Source organism: Anomaloglossus baeobatrachus, chromosome 3 (genome assembly GCF_048569485.1).
Source record: "Anomaloglossus baeobatrachus isolate aAnoBae1 chromosome 3, aAnoBae1.hap1, whole genome shotgun sequence".
Classification (NCBI taxonomy): Eukaryota; Metazoa; Chordata; class Amphibia; order Anura; family Aromobatidae; genus Anomaloglossus; species Anomaloglossus baeobatrachus.
Window position 1 is genome coordinate 466,258,031 of NC_134355.1, and position 17,730 is coordinate 466,275,760.

Sequence of the window (17,730 nt, forward strand, 5' to 3'; positions counted from 1 at the left end):
TTAATAGGACATATATACAGGGATTGTTCTTATGACACAACCACTTAATTGAATTTTTTAAAGCTGCAAGAATCTGTTCCTGTAATTTACAGAAACCAGTTTTGATTTTTGCTAAGCTTAGCAATAAACTGTTCCTATTTTATGATTTGATGACTTTGTCATGTGCTTGATAAAAACTAATGATGAAATGCTGATGACACGCGATTTGCAGAGCTCTGACCATAGTAAGGCTATGTGCCCACTGGAGCTCTCTCTCTCTCTCTCTCTCTCTCTCTCTCTATATCTATATATCTATATATATCTATATATATATCTATATATATCCATATATTATATTATTATTATATATGTATATATATATGTATATATGTATGTATATATATATATATATATATATATATATATATATATATATATACACACATATATATATGTGTGTGTGTATATATATATATATGTGTGTGTGTATATAATTATATTTTATATCCATATATACACAGGTATGTCTGCAGGTTTCCCGCACCAGCTCCCCGGTGCTATACATAGCTGCGGGATTCCAGCGAAATAGCTGCAATTAACCTGCGGACATTCATGTGACTTACCTGCGGAAGTCCCGGCCTCTATCTCTATAATGGAAAGGCTGGACATCCGCAGGTATTTCCGCAGGAATAATTGACATGCAGTTATGACATCCGCAGCATGGACACAGCACTCCTCATGTCCCATAGGATAACATGGGGAGTGTCTGTACTTGCTAAAACTTGCGGATTTATCTAGAAAATCCAGATAAATCCGCAGGCTTTCCGCGGCAAAATCCGCGGGTACATTGTCCTTTGGGCACATAGCCTAAGGCTATGTGCCCACGGGGGAAAGTGTCCTGCAGTTATATCCGCAGGACATTCCGCAGGAGCTCCCAGAAAACCGCAACACAACTTTGTCTGTTTCAATGCCGCGGTTGTATTGTGGAATGTCCTGCGGATATGCTGCGGGCATTCTGCATTGAGGATACAGTACCATGGCTTAAGCACTGCATCCTCAATGCAGAATAAGTGCTGCAGTGATCGGGGGAGTTCATACTTACCTCCATCACACAGCACTTCTCTCCGGCGTCTGTCAGCATCTCTACACTGTGCAGGAGAAGGTGGGCGGGCGTGAACTAGCTCTGGCTGTCACATGACCGGAGCTCGTGCAGGCCCCGCCCACCTCCTCCTTCCTGCTCATGGATCCACCGCGCTCCAGCCTCCTGTGCACCGAGGGAAAGTGACCGGGTGTCTGCTATCAAAGCAGGTAAGTATCGGACCATCCGCAGGTAAATCCGCAGGAATAATTGACATGCAGTTATGTGTGGCTGCGGGATATCCGCAACATATTCCGCAGTCGTACATTCCGCAACGTGGACACAGACACTCCACATGTCCCATAGAATAACATGGGGAGTGTCTGTACATGCTAAAACCTGCGGATTTATCTGGAAAATCCAGTTAAAGCCGCAGGTTTTCTGCGGCAAAATCCACAGAAGCAAGCTCCCGTGGGCACAGGGCCTAACAGTTTAGTTCTGTTGAGTGTATTAATTCTGCAGCCCCTGATTGGCAATATTGGCCTGACACCAGATTTCTATAAAGAATGAGTTGGAATAACCTTTCCACAAATCAATAATGCATACAGCTCTATTAATGTTGATCGTCACTTAAACATCTAAGTCTAAAAATACTTGTACATAACCAATTTTCGGAATCAATCTGATTGCAGATCTTTAGATATCCTAAAATCCGTACATTTTTATTTTATTTTTTTTAATTTGCATCACTGCATTCTGACAGCCATAACTCATTTATTTTTCAATGTACATACATCTATAGGGGCTGTGAGTGTGTGACAAATTGTACTATTTGTAACAGCACCACTTTGTATATTAGCACCTATGTTTTATTTACCGGTATCTATTAATTTACTTCGGTATGGGGTGTCATTGCAAAAATAAATTCCGATCTATTATTCTCATAATACTCTGCAAGAAGTTTGCATGTGCAGGCGTACCAAATATGTATAGTTGTTCTTTATAAGGGTCATTTTGATAGCGCTGACCTATTTTGCAGCACTTTCCAATTCAAAGGGGACATGTACAGACTACAGAGTAACATAATACAGGGTGGGCCATTTATATGGATACACCTAAATAAAATGGGAATGGTTGGTGATATCCACTTCCTGTTTGTGGCTCATTAGTAAATGGGAGGGCGGAAACTTTTCAAGATGGATGGTGACCATGGTGGCCATTTTGAAGTCGGCCATTTTGGATCCAACTTTATTTTTTCCAATGGGAGGTCATGTAACACATCAGACTAATTGACAATTTCACAAGAAAAACAATGGTGTGCTTGGTTTTAACATAACTTTATTCATTCATTAGTTATTTACAATTTTATGACAACTTATAAAATGTGTTCAAAGTGCTGCCCATTGTGTTGGATTGTCAATGCAACCCTCTTCTCCCACCACCACATTATGGGTGTCAGGTCTAAGCATTCCTACATGAACAGTGTCCTGGAAAGTGGATTGGTCATTATGAGCCAGTTGAATGGCCACCATCTCCCAATCTGACCCCCTTAGACTTTTATTTTGCAGTCATCTGAAGGCAATTGTCTATGCTGTGAAGATGCAAGATGTGCAGCATCTGACACAACGGATACAGGAAGCCTGTGCTAGCATTTCTTCTGCGGTGTTGCTACCAGTGTGCCAAGAGTGGGAGAAGAGGGGTGCATTGACAATCCAACACAATGGGCACCACTTTGAACACATTTTATGTGTTCATAGAATTATAAATAACAACTACCTGGGGATAGATTTCCTTTAATCCAAATATTTAAAAATAATGTATTGGGTTGTATAAAGTACAGCAATTCAGATCTCTGTCTGCTATCCATGCTACTTTGGTAACAGTTCTTTTCTATTTTTCAGATTGTGGGCCTGAGCACCAATATTGATTTCCTTCTCAGTTTGTCTGGTCACCAGGCATTTGAAGCGGGGGATGTACATACTAATTTTATCCCCCTGCATTATGATGAACTCTTTCCTCCTAAGATAGGGACTTCCAACGAGATGTTGTGCCAGGCCGCACTAGGTCTGATTCTGAAGGAGCAGCTCTTAACCCAAGAGTTCAGCCTGCAGTGGGAAGGTTTGTGATCCGCTCCTTTCTTCTTTTAGAGGTTACAGAAATGTACTAAGGACCTATTCCTTCTTTAAATAGAATAGTATTCAATCTGTGCTGCAGAGCTGGATGGAAAAATCCCCCGTCTGGGTTGATATCATCAGAGTCTGACATATTTTAAAGCTGGACATGACATTGGCTCACACCACTACCATTCTTAGGAAGGAACAATGTTTCCTTTCTTTGTCGCTCCATTGGGAGACCCAGACAATTGGGTGTATAGCTTCTGCCTCCGGAGGCCACACAAAGTATTACACTTTAAAAAGTGTAACCCCTCCCCTCTGCCTATACACCCTCCCGTGCATCACGGGCTCCTCAGTTTTTATGCTTTGTGTGGAAGGAGGCACACATCCACTCATGCTCCCATTTTAGTCAGCAGCAGCTGCTGATTTTATCAGTTGGAAGAAAAGAGGGCCCCCACAGGGCCCCCGGCATGCTCCCTTCTCACCCCACTAAGTCGGCGGTGCTGTTAAGGTTGAGGTACCCATTGCGGGTACAGAGGCTGGAGCCACATGCCGTTTTCCTTCACCATCCCTTAGAGGCTCTGGGAGAAGTGGGATCCTAACCGGTCCTCCATTCACTGGGACCGGGCTCCCTCCGCAGCCCCTGTGGGAATCTGCCGGACAGGAGACTTGGTATCATCAGGGACAGGGCCCTGCATCTAAAGGTACTCTGTGTCCCCATGGGGTCGGTGCATGGAGCGCTTGTTTCACAGACGCAGCTGCTGCTGGTTTTGTGACGACCGGGACTTCCGCGCCGACCGCGCCTGTTTGTCGGCCGCGGTATTAAATTTAGTCCCCGGCTTCATGCGGCCTAGTACCATAACTCCCGCCCCCGGGCCTGCCAGTCAGGGGTAAGGGCGGGACGGTCGACCTGACGTCGGCAGTGAGGGCTGGAGTATACTTTAGGTTTCCTCCCCCCCTTCACTGATCACTGTGGGGCACCAGATTCCCGCACTTTACTAGTCGCCGCCCACGGCTCCCTCCTCCCCTGAGAGCTCCGGCAGCCATTTTTACAACACATTCTGCCGGTGGAGGATTTCAGGAACGAGCTCTGCAGCTCTGGGAGGCCCAAGGCAGGGAATCTGGTGGACACACACCGCTTTGGGCGGTCGGTAAGCCACACCGGTCACCCGGTGCTGGTCCCCCTAGGGTGCCGAAGTGTGTATATATATATATATATATATATATATATATATATATATATATATATATATATATATATTTTCTCTGTTCGGCCGAGTTGTTTTGCTTTTGGCTATATACCCTCAGTGATCACTCTCCTGGGAGACAACAGCATGTCGTCCACAAGGAGCAAGGGTGCCAAGACACAGGGTTATTTTGCAACCTGTACCTCTTGTGCGGCTATGTTACCTGCAGGTTCCACCTACCCTCACTGTGAGCAATGCTCGGCCCCTGTTGCACTCGCTCAGCCGGAGCCTCGGGCACTAGTGGGACCCTCGGCTCAGGCAGAACCGCCTGCTTTCCCTGTCCAGGTGGCAGGGACAGAGTTTGCAGTTTTTGCTGAGAAACTCTCTGAGTCGCTTTCACAATCCATGGCTCAGTCTATGGACAAATGGTCTGCTAAGCTACTAGAAGCCTTGCAGTCCAGATCGGTCCTTACACAGGCCCCGGGCACTGTTGGATCATCGCCTCCAGGCCTCTCTTGGTCTGCGCCGCAGCGTGCTCCCGGGGTGGCCCCTAGGTCTCACGTGGAGGACTCCGGCACGGACCACAGTCCCAGACCGGCTAAGCGGGCTCGCTGGGAATCTTCCCCGACTTCCTCACGCTGCTCGGGGTCTCAGCTTGAGGACTCTCTGGAGGATGAGGCGGATGTCGCAGCTCAGGGCTCTGACCCTGACGTTGCTCTCAATCTTGATACACCTGAAGGGGACGCCATAGTAAAATGACCTTATAGCGTCCATCAACCAGGTGCTAGATCTTTCTCCCCCAACTCCACCGATAGAGGAGTCGGCTTCGCAGCAGGAGAAACACCAGTTTAGGTTTCCCAAACGTACACGGAGTGCGTTTTTCGATCACTCTAACTTCAGAGATGCTGTCCAGAAGCACAGAGCATTTCCGGACAAGCGCTTTACTAAGCGCCTTAATGACACACGTTACCCCTTCCCCTCTGACGTAGTTAAGGGTTGGGCTCAATGTCCCAAGGTGGATCCTCCAGTCTCTAGACTGGCGGCTAGATCTGTAGTATCAGTTGCAGATGGCTCATCGCTCAAGGATGCCACTGACAGAGCTCCTGATGAAATCCATCTATGAAGCCACAGGCGCGTCTTTTGCCCCGGCCTTTGCAGCCGTGTGGGCACTCCAAGCTATCTCAGCTTGTCTGTCTGAGATTAATGCGGTCACCCGTACCTCTGCTCCGCAAGTTGCGTCTTTGACTTCTCAGGCGTCGGTTTTTTCGTCCTACGCCATGAACGCCGTCCTGGACTCTGCTAGCCGTACAGCGGCAGCATCCGCTAATTCGGTGGCAGTCCGCAGGGCCATGTGGCTACGCGAATGGAAGGCAGACTCTGCTTCCAAGAAGTTCTTAACCGGTTTGCCGTTTTCTGGCGACCGATTGTTTGGCGAGCGATTGGATGAAATTATTAAGGAATCCAAGGGAAAGGACTCGTCCTTACCCCAGTCCAAACCGAAGAGACCTCAGCAACGGAAAATAGGACCGAAACCTCGATTGTTTCGGCCCTCAGCCAAGTCCCAATCCTCCTCGTCCAACAGGCCAGAGAAGGGCCATAGGAACTCTTATGCGTGGCGGTCTAAGTCACGTCCCCAAAAAACCGCCGGAGGCACTGCCTCCAAGGCGGCCTCCTCATGACTTTCGGCCTCCCCAAACCGCATCCTCGGTCGGTGGCAGGCTCTCCCGCTTTTGCGACGCCTGGTGGCCACATGTCCAAGACCGATGGGTGAGAGACATTCTGTCTCACGGTTACAGGATAGAGTTCAGCTCTCGTCCTCCGACTCGTTTCTTCAGAACATCTCCGCCCCCCGAGCGAGCCGATGCACTTTTTCAGGCGGTGAACACTCTGAAGACAGAAGGAGTTGTGATCCCCGTTCCCCTTCAGGAACGTGGTCGCGGTTTTTACTCCAACTTGTTCGTGGTGCCAAAAAAGGACGGATCATTCCGTCCCGTTCTGGACCTCAAACTGCTCAACAGACACGTGAGAACCAGACGGTTTCGGATGGAATCTCTCCGCTCGGTCATCGCTTCGATGTCACAAGGAGACTTCCTAGCATCAATCGACATCAAGGATGCTTATCTCCATGTGCCGATCGCACCCGAGCATCAACGCTTCCTGCGTTTCGCCATCGGGGACGAACACCTTCAGTTTGTGGCACTGCCTTTCGGCCTGGCGACAGCCCCACGGGTCTTCACCAAGGTCATGGCATCCGTTGTGGCGGTCCTACACTCTCAGGGCCACTCGGTGATCCCTTACTTAGACGATCTCCTAGTCAAGGCACCCTCCCGGGTGGCGTGTCAACACAGCCTGACCGTCGCTCTGGAGACTCTCCAGCGGTTCGGGTGGATCATCAATTTCCCAAAGTCCAAGTTGACACCGACCCAATCACTGACTTACCTCGGGATGGAGTTTCATACTCTCTCAGCGATAGTCAAGCTACCGCTGGACAAACAGCTTTCGCTGCAGACAGGGGTGCACTCTCTTCTTCGGGGCCAGTCAGACCCCTTGAGGCGCCTCATGCACTTCCTGGGGAAGATGGTGGCAGCAATGGAGGCAGTCCCCTTTGCGCAGTTTCATCTGCGCCCACTCCATTCTCCGCAAATGGGACAGGAGGTCGACGTCCCTAGACAGGAACGTCTCTCTTTCCCTGGCAGCCAAAACCTCTCTTCAGTGGTGCCTTCTTCCCACTTCTCTGTCGCAGGGAAAATCCTTCCTGCCCCCATCCTGGGCTGTGGTCACGACGGACGCGAGTCTGTCAGGGTGGGGAGCGGTTTTTCTCCACCACAGGGCTCAGGGAACCTGGACTCCGACAGAGTCCTCCCTTCAGATCAATGTTCTGGAGATAAGGGCAGTGTATCTAGCCCTAAAGGCGTTCCATCGGTGGCTGGAGGGCAGGCAGATCCGCATACAGTCGGACAACGCCACGGCGGTCGCGTACATCAACCACCAGGGCGGCACGCGCAGCCGTCAAGCCTTCCAGGAAGTCCGGCGGATTCTGCTGTGGGCGGAGGCCACAGCCTCCACCATCTCCGCAGTTCACATCCCGGGCGTAGAAAACTGGGAAGCAGACTTTCTCAGTCGCCAGGGCATGGACGCGGGGGAATGGTCTCTTCACCCAGACGTGTTTCGAGAGATCTGTCGCCGCTGGGGAACGCCGGACGTCGATCTCATGGCGTCACGGCACAACAACAAAGTCCCGGCATTCATGGCACGGTCTCAAGATCACAGAGCTCTGGCGGCGGACGCATTAGTTCAGGATTGGTCGCAGTTTCGACTGCCTTATGTATTTCCCCCTCTGGCGATGCTGCCCAGAGTGCTGCGCAAAATCAGGTCCGACTGTCGTCGCGCCATTCTCGTCGCTCCAGATTGGCCGAGGCGGTCGTGGTACCCGGATCTGTGGCACCTCACGGTGGGTCAACCGTGGGCGCTCCCAGACCGCCCAGACTTGCTGTCTCAAGGGCCGTTTTTCCATCTGAATTCTGCGGCCCTCAACCTGACTGTGTGGCCATTGAGTCCTGGCTCCTAGCGTCCTCAGGGTTATCTCAAGATGTCATTGCCACTATGAGACAGGCCAGGAAACCAACGTCCGCCAAGATCTATCACAGGTCTTGGAGGATCCTCTTATCCTTGTGCTCTGATAAGGGTTTTACCCCCTGGCCGTTTGCCTTACCCACTTTTCTTTCATTCCTTCAATCCGGAATGGACAAGGGTTTGTCTCTCGGCTCTCTCAAGGGACAAGTATCGGCGCTATCCGTATTTTTTCAAAAGCGTCTAGCCAGGCTTCCGCAGGTCCGCACGTTCCTGCAAGGAGTTTGCCACATAGTCCCACCTTACAAGCGTCCACTGGAACCCTGGGATCTTAACAGGGTGCTAACGGCTCTTCAGAAACCACCTTTCGAGCCGCTGCGGGATGTCTCTTTATCACGTCTTTCGCAGAAGGTGGCATTTCTAGTTACATCGCTCCGTAGAGTGTCGGAGCTAGCGGCGCTGTCATGCAAAGCCCCCTTCCTGGTTTTTCACCAGGATAAGGTGGTTCTGCGTCCGGTCCCGGAATTTCTCCCTAAGGTGGTATCCCCTTTTCATCTCAATCAGGATATCTCCTTACCTTCATTTTGCCCTCATCCAGTTCACCAATGTGAAAAGGATTTGCACTCGTTAGATCTGGGGAGAGCACTCCGGCTCTACGTGTCTCGCACGGCGCCCCTGCGCCGTTCAGATGCGCTCTTTGTCCTTGTCGCTGGCCAGCGTAAGGGTTCGCAGGCTTCCAAGTCAACCTTGGCTCGGTGGATCAAGGAACCGATTCTTGAAGCCTACCGTTCTTCTGGGCTTCCGCTTCCTTTGGGGCTGAAAGCCCATTCTACCAGAGCCGTGGGTTCGTCCTGGGCATTGCGGCACCGGGCTACGGCTCAGCAGGGGTGTCAGGCAGCTACCTGGTCTAGTCTGCACACTTTCACGAAACACTATCAGGTGCATACCTATGCTTCGGCAGACGCCAGTCTAGGTAGGCGAGTCCTTCAGGCGGCGGTTGCCCACCTGTAAGAGGGGGTTGTTTTCGGCTCTTTTTATCAAGGTATTCTTTTACCCACCCAGGGACTGCTTTTGGACGTCCCAATTGTCTGGGTCTCCCAATGGAGCGACAAAGAAGAAGGGAATTTTGTTTACTTACCGTAAATTCCTTTTCTTCTAGCTCCTATTGGGAGACCCAGCACCCGCCCCTGTGCCCTTCGGGCTGTTTGTTCTTTTGTGTACACATGTTGTTCATGTTGAATTGTTCTTTTGGTTCATGGTTCAGTTCTCCGAACATCCTTCGGATTGAATTTACCTTAGACCAATTTATAAGTTTCCTCCTTCCTGCTTTTGCACCAAAACTGAGGAGCCCGTGATGCACGGGAGGGTGTATAGGCAGAGGGGAGGGGTTACACTTTTAAGTGTAATACTTTGTGTGGCCTCCGGAGGCAGTAGCTATACACCCAATTGTCTGGGTCTCCCAATAGGAGCTAGAAGAAAAGGAATTTACGGTAAGTAAACAAAATTCCCTTCTTTTATGTTTCATTGTTCAGATGATCCCACATAAACCTAATTACACATAAGATCCATTGATTGATAATATAAACAAGTAACATTTTCCAATGTTTTCTTTCTGTAGATAGATTTTCTCCGTTTGCATCTAGCAGTGGTAGACGAATAAATGTTCCATATACCAGGATCCTTTCCTTGATTGATGGAGAAAATAGTAAGTGGCTTTTATGCTATGTAGATTTTTCGCTTTCTTCATATTTTTCTGTGTACTGTGAAATTCCTTTTAAAGGGTTATTTGAACAATAGCAATATAAAAAAGGGGATAAAAAAAGAGCACACATACAAAAATGATATATTCTATATAAATAATTTTTGTATTGTATGTGTGGTCTTTTTTTTTTTTTTTTTTTTTTTTTTTTATTTTATGCCCTTTTGCCCCTCTGTGCATCTAGCTTCAGAGTTGAATCGGCAGTCCTATACTTTTCTGCTGAACTTAATTTCCCGGCAGCACCCTTCTTCTCCTCAGTGCTGCAGACCCCTCCTTCTGCTATCTTGCGTGCTTTCTGATCTAGATTTCAACATGAGTTGAGGTTGAGTTTTGATAGTTGTGAATGTAGTGACACAGACGTACTATTTGACCAATATTTATTATTTACACATTTTATTGGTTGTTAATGGAAATCTTTAGGGAATGATGATGCTCTCCACCACATGAATAGCAGAGCTTGCTACAACAGGACTGTTAGTGAATGCCATGTTAGGGTCTTTGGGATGTTTTACTAGATAAGGTCATATGTGCATTTGTTTTTCATGAATGACTGGGTCTTTAGGTGCAAATGCATCTAGTATCAGTGGAATTTTCAGCATAGCCTAGTTTAAACTTCTACATCTCAACAGAGAGATATTTTATTATTCAGGGCCATTAGGTACATCTGAGAATGCTTGATACACAGCAACATTTATTAGGCAGGGTCATTAGGTACCGTATATGTGACAATGCTTGACACATAGCAATATAACTACTGGAGGACAGATCTAGTGGCAACAGAGGGTAATGAGCCTTAAGGGAGTGATATCTGCAAATAAGGTCGGATTTAAAATTAGCCAGTTTTGGCAACACATATTTCTTCATTATGTATGGAAAAGCGGGTCCACATTATGATTCTGGGAATAGTCATTTAATGACACAGTCAATAATCCAGAAATTCTGGTAATTCGGCACAAAAATGCTATAGTGTTTCGAATTTTCCAACTCTAAAAGCAAAACCTTTTAAGTTTTGCAACATCAAACAGATTGTCAGAAATGGAGATCTCCTTTAACTCCTTCACCCTTGGCTGATTTTCCGTTTTTTGGTTTTTTTTTCGCTCCCCTTCTTCCAAGAGCTGTAACTTTTTTTTTTATTTTTTTTTCTGTCAATCTTGCCATTTGAGGGCTCGTTTCTTGCGGAACGAGTTGTACTTTTAAATTAAACCATGAATTTTACCATATAGTGTACTGGAAGACGGTAAAAAACTCCAAATGCGGAAAAATTGCAAAAAAAGTGCGATTGCACGATTGTTTTTGAGATATTTTATTCACTGTGTTCACTATATGGTAAAACTGTTGTGTTGGTGTGATGTCTCAAGTTGGTGTGCGTTCATAGATCCCAAACATGTATAGGTTTAATTTTATCTAAGGGGTTAAAAAAAATCAGAAGTTTGTCCAAAAAAGTGGCACACGTTTTGCGCTATTTTCTGCAACTCGTAGCGTTCTCACTTTTCAGAATCTATGGCTCAGTAACTGCTTATTTTTTGCATCTTGAGCTGACGTTTTTAAGGGTACCATTTTTGCACAGATGCTACGTTTTGATCGTTTGTTATTTTCGCACAAAATTTGCAGCAACCAAAAAAAATGTAATTTTGGCCTTTGGAAAAATTTTTGCCGCTACTCCATTTACCGATCAGATTAATTGATTTTATATTTTGATTGGGCATTTCTGAACTTGGCAATATCAAATATGTGTACTTTCTTCATCGTTCCTTATGGGAGACCCAGACCATGGGTGTATAGCTTCTGCCTACGGAGGACACACAAAGTACTACACTTAAAAGTGTAGCTCCTCCCTCCGAGCATATACACCCCCTGGATAACCAATTATAAGCCAGTTCAATGCTTTGTGTTCAGGAGGCACACATCCACACATGCATCCTCATCTGATTTTGATTTTTTGGAAAAGAGTTTGAAGAAAAGCGACTCCAATCCTGGACTCACGGCATGTCCCTTCTCACCCCACTGTGTCGGCGGTGTTGTTAAGGTTGATTTCAGGGCTGGAGCCTTACATGCCGCGCTCCTTCACCATCCCTCGGGCTCTGGCTTGAAGTGGGAGCCAGCACGGTTCTTCCTGCCTTGCAGGAGACCGGTCTCCATCCGCAGCCCCTTTTGGATCCTGCCGGACGGCGCACTCATCCCTCAGGGACCTGGCCCTGCGTCTCACAAGCTAAGTATATGAGACGTGGTTATTGAGGGGGTCCCTTGTACTTTATTGTTGGGGAGAGTGTGCTGTGTAACTATGCTGACATTTCCGGCGAACAACTGGATGAAATTATTAAGGAGGCTACTGGCGGGAAGAGTACTTCCTTGCCACAAACTAAAACCAGGAAACCTGTCCAAGGCAGGAACCAGTCGAGGTTTCGTTCCTTTCGTTCCTCTAACTGGTCATCTTCTAAGCCCTCGGCCTCGTCCACTAACTCAGCCAAGGACAAGAAGCCCAACTGGCGCACGAAGCCGCGTCCCCAGAAGACCGCTGGAGCTGCTGCCACCAAGGCAGCCTCCTCTTGACTATCTGGCCGCGCCAGCAACGTCCTTGGTCGGTGGCAGGCTCTCCCACTTTGGCGACGTGTGGTTTCAACACGTCTCCGATCAGTGGGTGCGAGATATCATCTCCCACGGCCACAGGATAGAATTCTCTTCCAGCTCGCCAAACAGATTTTTTCTGTCCACTCCCCCCTGCTCCAAGGCCGCCGCCTTCTCTCAGGCCGTGGCATCCTTGCAGGCCAACGGAGTAATTGTACCGGTTCCTGCCCAGGAACGGTTCAGAGGTTTCTACTCAAATCTCTTCCTAGTCCCCAAGAAGGACGGTTCCTTCCAGCCCATCCTGGATCTCAAGCTTCTCAACAAGCATGTTCAGGTGCGGCACTTTCGCATGGAATCTCTGCCATCAGTCATTGCCTCAATGACCCAAGGAGATTTTCTAGCATCCATCGACATCAGAGATGCTTATTTGCATGTGCCAATTGCAGTTTCACACCAGCGTTGGCTACGTTTTGCAATCGGAGAGGAACATTTCCAATTCGTGGCTCTCCCCTTCGGGTTAGCCACGGCCCCTCGAGTATTCACCAAAGTCATGGCAGCAGTGGTTGCGTTTCTGCACCTCCAGGGGTTGGCAGTGATTCCTTACCTGGACGACCTTCTGGTCAAGGCTTCATCCAGTGCAGACTGTCAGCGGAGTGTCTCGCTCACTCTCGCCACTCTAGTCCAGTTCGGGTGGCTTGTCAATCTACCCAAGTCCACTCTGACTCCGACCCAGAGTCTTGCGTACCTGGGGATGCAGTTCGAGACTTTGCCGGCACTTGTAAAGCTGCCCTTAGTCAAACAGCAGTCCCTCCATCAGGCACCTAATGCAGGTGCTGGGTCAGATGGTGTCGTCAATGGAAGCGGTTCCCTTTGCCCAGTTCCATCTGCGTCCTCTGCAGCTGGACATTCTCCACTGTTGGGACAAGCGGACTTACTCCTTGCACAGGTTGGTAGCTCTGTCGCCACAGACCAGGGGCTCCCTTCAGTGGTGGCTTCGGCCCCTCTCTCTGTCCCAGGGACGCTCCTTCCTGGCCCCATCCTGGGTGATCCTCACCACGGACGCCAGTCTAACCGGCTGGGGAGCAGTATATCTCCACCACAGAGCGCAGGGCACTTGGACTCACTCCGAATCAGCCCTCTCGATCAATGTGCTGGAAATCAGAGCTGTGCTTCTAGCTCTCTTAGCCTTTCACCATCTGTTGGCGGGCAAGCACATTCGAGTCCAGTCAGACAACGCGACTGCGGTTGCCTACATCAATCACCAGGGCGGGACACGCAGCCGCCTGGCAATGTTGGAGGTTCAACGCATCCTTCAGTGGATGGAGGACTCAAAGTCCTCCATATCCGCAGTCCACATCCCAGGCGTGGAAAACTGGGAGGCAGATTATCTCAGCCGCCAAACCGTGGACAGCGGCGAGTGGGCTCTGCATCCGGCAGTGTTTCGGACAATCTGCCGCAAGTGGGGCACTCCGGAAGTGGATCTAATGGCATCCCGGCACAACAACAAGGTTCCGGTTTACATGGCTCGCTCCCACGATCCCCAGGCCATTGCAGCGGACGCGCTGGTTCAGGATTGGTCCCAGTTTCGTCTCTCTTACGTGTTTCCCCCTCTAGCTCTCTTGCCCAGAGTCCTGCACAAGATCAGAATGGAGGGCCGTCGGGTCATCCTCATTGCTCCAGACTGGCCCAGGCGAGCTTGGTACCCAGACCTGCTCCATCTGTCCGTAGAGGTGCCGTGGCATCTTCCGGACCGTCCAGACCTTCTCTCACAAGGTCCGTTTTTCCGCCAGAATTCTGCGGCTCTCAGATTGACGGCGTGGCTCTTGAGTCCTGGATCTTGACGACTTCTGGTATCCCTCCTGAAGTCATTTCCACTATGAATCGGGCCCGTAAGTCTTCCTCGGCCAAAATCTATGACAGGACTTGGAAGATTTTCCTGTCCTGGTGTCGCTCTTCCGGCCATGCTCCTTGGCCTTTTTCTCTGCCGACCCTCCTGTCCTTTCTACAGTCCGGTCTGCAGCTAGGACTATCCCTCAATTCCCTCAAGGGACAGGTCTCGGCTCTGTCAGTGTTGTTCCAGCGGCGTATCGCCCGGCTGGCTCAGGTGCGCACCTTCATGCAGGGCGCATCTCACATCATTCCGCCTTACCGGCGGCCTTTGGATCCCTGGGACCTTAATCTGGCAGAAACCCCCTTTTGAGCCACTTAGGGAGGTTTCTTTGTCCTGTCTTTCACAGAAAGTGGTCTTTCTAGTGGCCATAACTTCCCTCAGGAGAGTCTCTGATTTGGCTGCGCTCTCTTCGGAGTCACCTTTTTTGGTTTTTCATCAAGATAAGGTGGTTCTCCGTCCGACTCCGGACTTTCTTCCTAAGGTGGTATCTCCTTTCCACCTTAACCAGGACATTTCCCTGCCTTCCTTTTGTCCGGCTCCTGTTCATCGCTTTGAAAAAGCGTTGCATACTCTGGATCTGGTGCGGGCGCTCCGGTTCTATGTGTCTCGCACCGCTGCTCTTAGGCGGTGCACCTCTCTTTTTGTGCTGACCTCAGGTCGGCGTAAGGGCCTCTCGGCTTCTAAGCCGACCCTAGCTCGTTGGATTAGGTCGGCCATTTCCGATGCCTACCAGAGTACTCAGGTGCCTCCCCCGCCGGGGATCAAGGCACACTCGACCAGAGCTGTCGGTGCCTCTTGGGCTTTCAGGCACCAGGCTACGGCTCAGCAGGTCTGTCAGGCTGCCACTTGGACTAGTCTGCATACCTTTTCAAAGCACTACCGAGTACATGCTCATGCTTCGGCAGATGTGAGCTTGGGCAGACGCATCCTTCAGGCGGCTGTCGCCCATTTGTGAAGTTAGGTATCGCCTTCTTCTCAGTTTTCTGTTTATTCCCACCCATGGACTGCTTTGAGACGTCCCATGGTCTGGGTCTCCCATAAGGAACGATGAAGAAATTCTCTTTTTTTTATTTATTTTATACCCTAATTTTCAATGTGGCGAATGGGGGGTGATCTAAACTTTTTAGGTTTGTTTTTTTTTTTACTTTTTTTTTTTTTTAATTTTGCTAGTCCCCTTAGAGGGCTATAAGGATCAGATCTCTGTTAGCTCATTCTTTTCTCATGATCAGAGCAGCACCACTCAGATTGGGAGAAATGCTCACCTCTTGTAACCTGCAGTACTCGGCTGCTTGTTACAGGACCTGAGTCATGTGAGCTACAGGAGTCGTACCATGACCCTGTGCTATCATGAGAGCAAGTATTGAATCCAGTGGACCTTAGGCAGGGAAATATGTAAAAAGAAAAAAAAAAAAAAACAAACAAAAAAACCCCAGCCTTTTATTTAGCAAAAATTAAAACCTTCGCGGTACAGGCTTGCACAATGAATAAGAAAAAAATACCTCCATCCATTCAATATTTGCTCTTTGAAATTCCTCCTTCCCATGTCTGGGAGTCCTAGAGGGGACGAGCATGATATATCCCCCTGGACACACAAAGTGGTGAGCTGGACTTTTTTTTTTCTTGTATACATATGCTATTATGACAACCAACGAATCGACGTGATCATGTCACGTGACTTCCGGTAGAGTATCCGATTACTGCGATCGACATTCAAATGGCGCTGTCTCATTTTAACAGCGCCATTTTAGGGGTTAACAGGTATGGGTGGATAGCGATTGCACTTGTGACTGCAAGTCACCATGTCAGCTGTACAAATCAGTTGACGTGTGCGCTGATCACCTCCAGCTGTCCGCGGCAGCTGGTGGGGATTAACACTATAACCGTAGGGACGTAATATTACTGCCCGTAGTCGTTAATGGGTTAAGCAGAGAAATAAAATTATGGCTTGATTAAAAATTGCACACTCTGATAACGTCTCTCTATTCATTTTTGTCCAGCGCAGACATCTCCAAAAGTTAAGGCCAATGTGTGCTGTATACAGTTAAGTCAAGAAATATTTGGACAGTGACACAAGTTTTGGCATTTTTGCGGTTACATATACATATATTCAATATTGTTTTATCATCAATATGGGCTTAAAGTGCAGACTCTTGGCTTTAATTTGATGGTATTCACATCCCAATTGGAGTAAAGGTGTAAGAATTACAGCTCTTTAATGTGTAGATGCATCTTTTTTCAAGGGACCAAAAGTAATTGAAAAGCTCTATAATGTGCTGCATGGGCTATTTCCTCATTAATCCATCATCCGTTAAGCAATTAAAAGGTCTGGAGCTGATTCCAGGTGAGGCAATTGCATTTGGAAGCTGTTGCTGTGAAACCACAACATGCGGTTAAAGAAGCTCTTAATGTAAGAAAAAACGACTATCATTGGGCTGAAAAAAAAAGATGAAATCCAGCCGAAATATTAAGAGTGGCCAAATCAACTGTTTCTATGCCTCAAAACTACTGGAACAGCATGTCCATCTTGAACTGTTCTTTTACATCTCCTCCTGCTCGTTCTGGCTTCCAACCGCATCATTCAACCGAAACTGCTGTAACTAAAGTCCCCAATGACCTACTAACCACAAAAGCCAAGCAACACTATTCTGTCCTCCTCCTAGACCGGTCTTCTGCCTTTGACACTGTGGACCCATTCCCTCTTGCTACAAATTCTCTTATCTCTTGGTATCACAGACTTGGCACTATCCTGGATTACTTCATATCTAACGGACCGGACTTTCAGCGTCTCCCTCTCTCACGCTACCTCCTCATTTTGCCCCCTAATTGTAGGTGTCCCCCAAGGTTCAGTTCTAGGACCTCTGCTGTTCTCCACACCTTTGGCCTAAAACAGCTCATAGAGTCCCAGAGCTTTCAGTATCATCTCTATGCTGATACTCATATCTACCTCTCTGGACCTGATATCACCTCCCTACTAGCCAAAATCTCACAATGTCTGTCTGCTATTTCATCCTTCTTTTTTGCTTGAGTTTTAAAACTGAACATGGACAAAATAGAATTCATCATATTTCACCCCACCTGACCTATCCATTCAAAGTTAATTGCTGCTCACTCTTTCCAGTCCTGCCTGGGGTTAACAGTCAACTCTATTCTCTCCCTCAAGCCACATATCCAAACCCTTTCCACCTAATTCTGACTCCAACTCAAAAATACTTCCCAGATTCGTACATTCCTTCATGAAGAATCTGCAAAAACACTCGTGCATGCTCTAATCATCTCCCCCCATCCGCAACCGGTCTCCTCCATACATCTGTGACATAGTTTCCTGATATTTACCTGTATGCAACCGCCTATCTTCACAAGATCTCCTTCTCTGCTCTCCTTATTTCCTTTTGCTACAATCGCATACAAGATTTCTCCTGTGTCTTCCCCACACTCTGGAACTCTGCCCCAACATATCAGTATCTCTCCTATCATTAAAATCTTCAAAACGAGCCTGAAGACCCACCTCTTCCGACAAGCCTACATCCTGTAATAACCCTGAGTGCTATACCACCGCACAGCCAGCTCTACCCTGACCTACTGTATCG

At 48.3% G+C, this 17,730-nt stretch overlaps 1 protein-coding gene across 1 annotated transcript in view; it reads left to right on the forward strand.

Moving 5' to 3' along the window:
• MCCC1 (methylcrotonyl-CoA carboxylase subunit 1) overlaps positions 1-17,730 on the forward strand; it is a 125,240-nt gene that overhangs the window by 71,377 nt on the left and 36,133 nt on the right. Inside the window, exons 13-14 of the mRNA XM_075340568.1 lie at positions 2,959-3,175; positions 9,547-9,633. Of these exons, the coding sequence (XP_075196683.1) occupies positions 2,959-3,175; positions 9,547-9,633 (304 nt within the window). The remainder of the gene's footprint in view (positions 1-2,958; positions 3,176-9,546; positions 9,634-17,730) is intronic.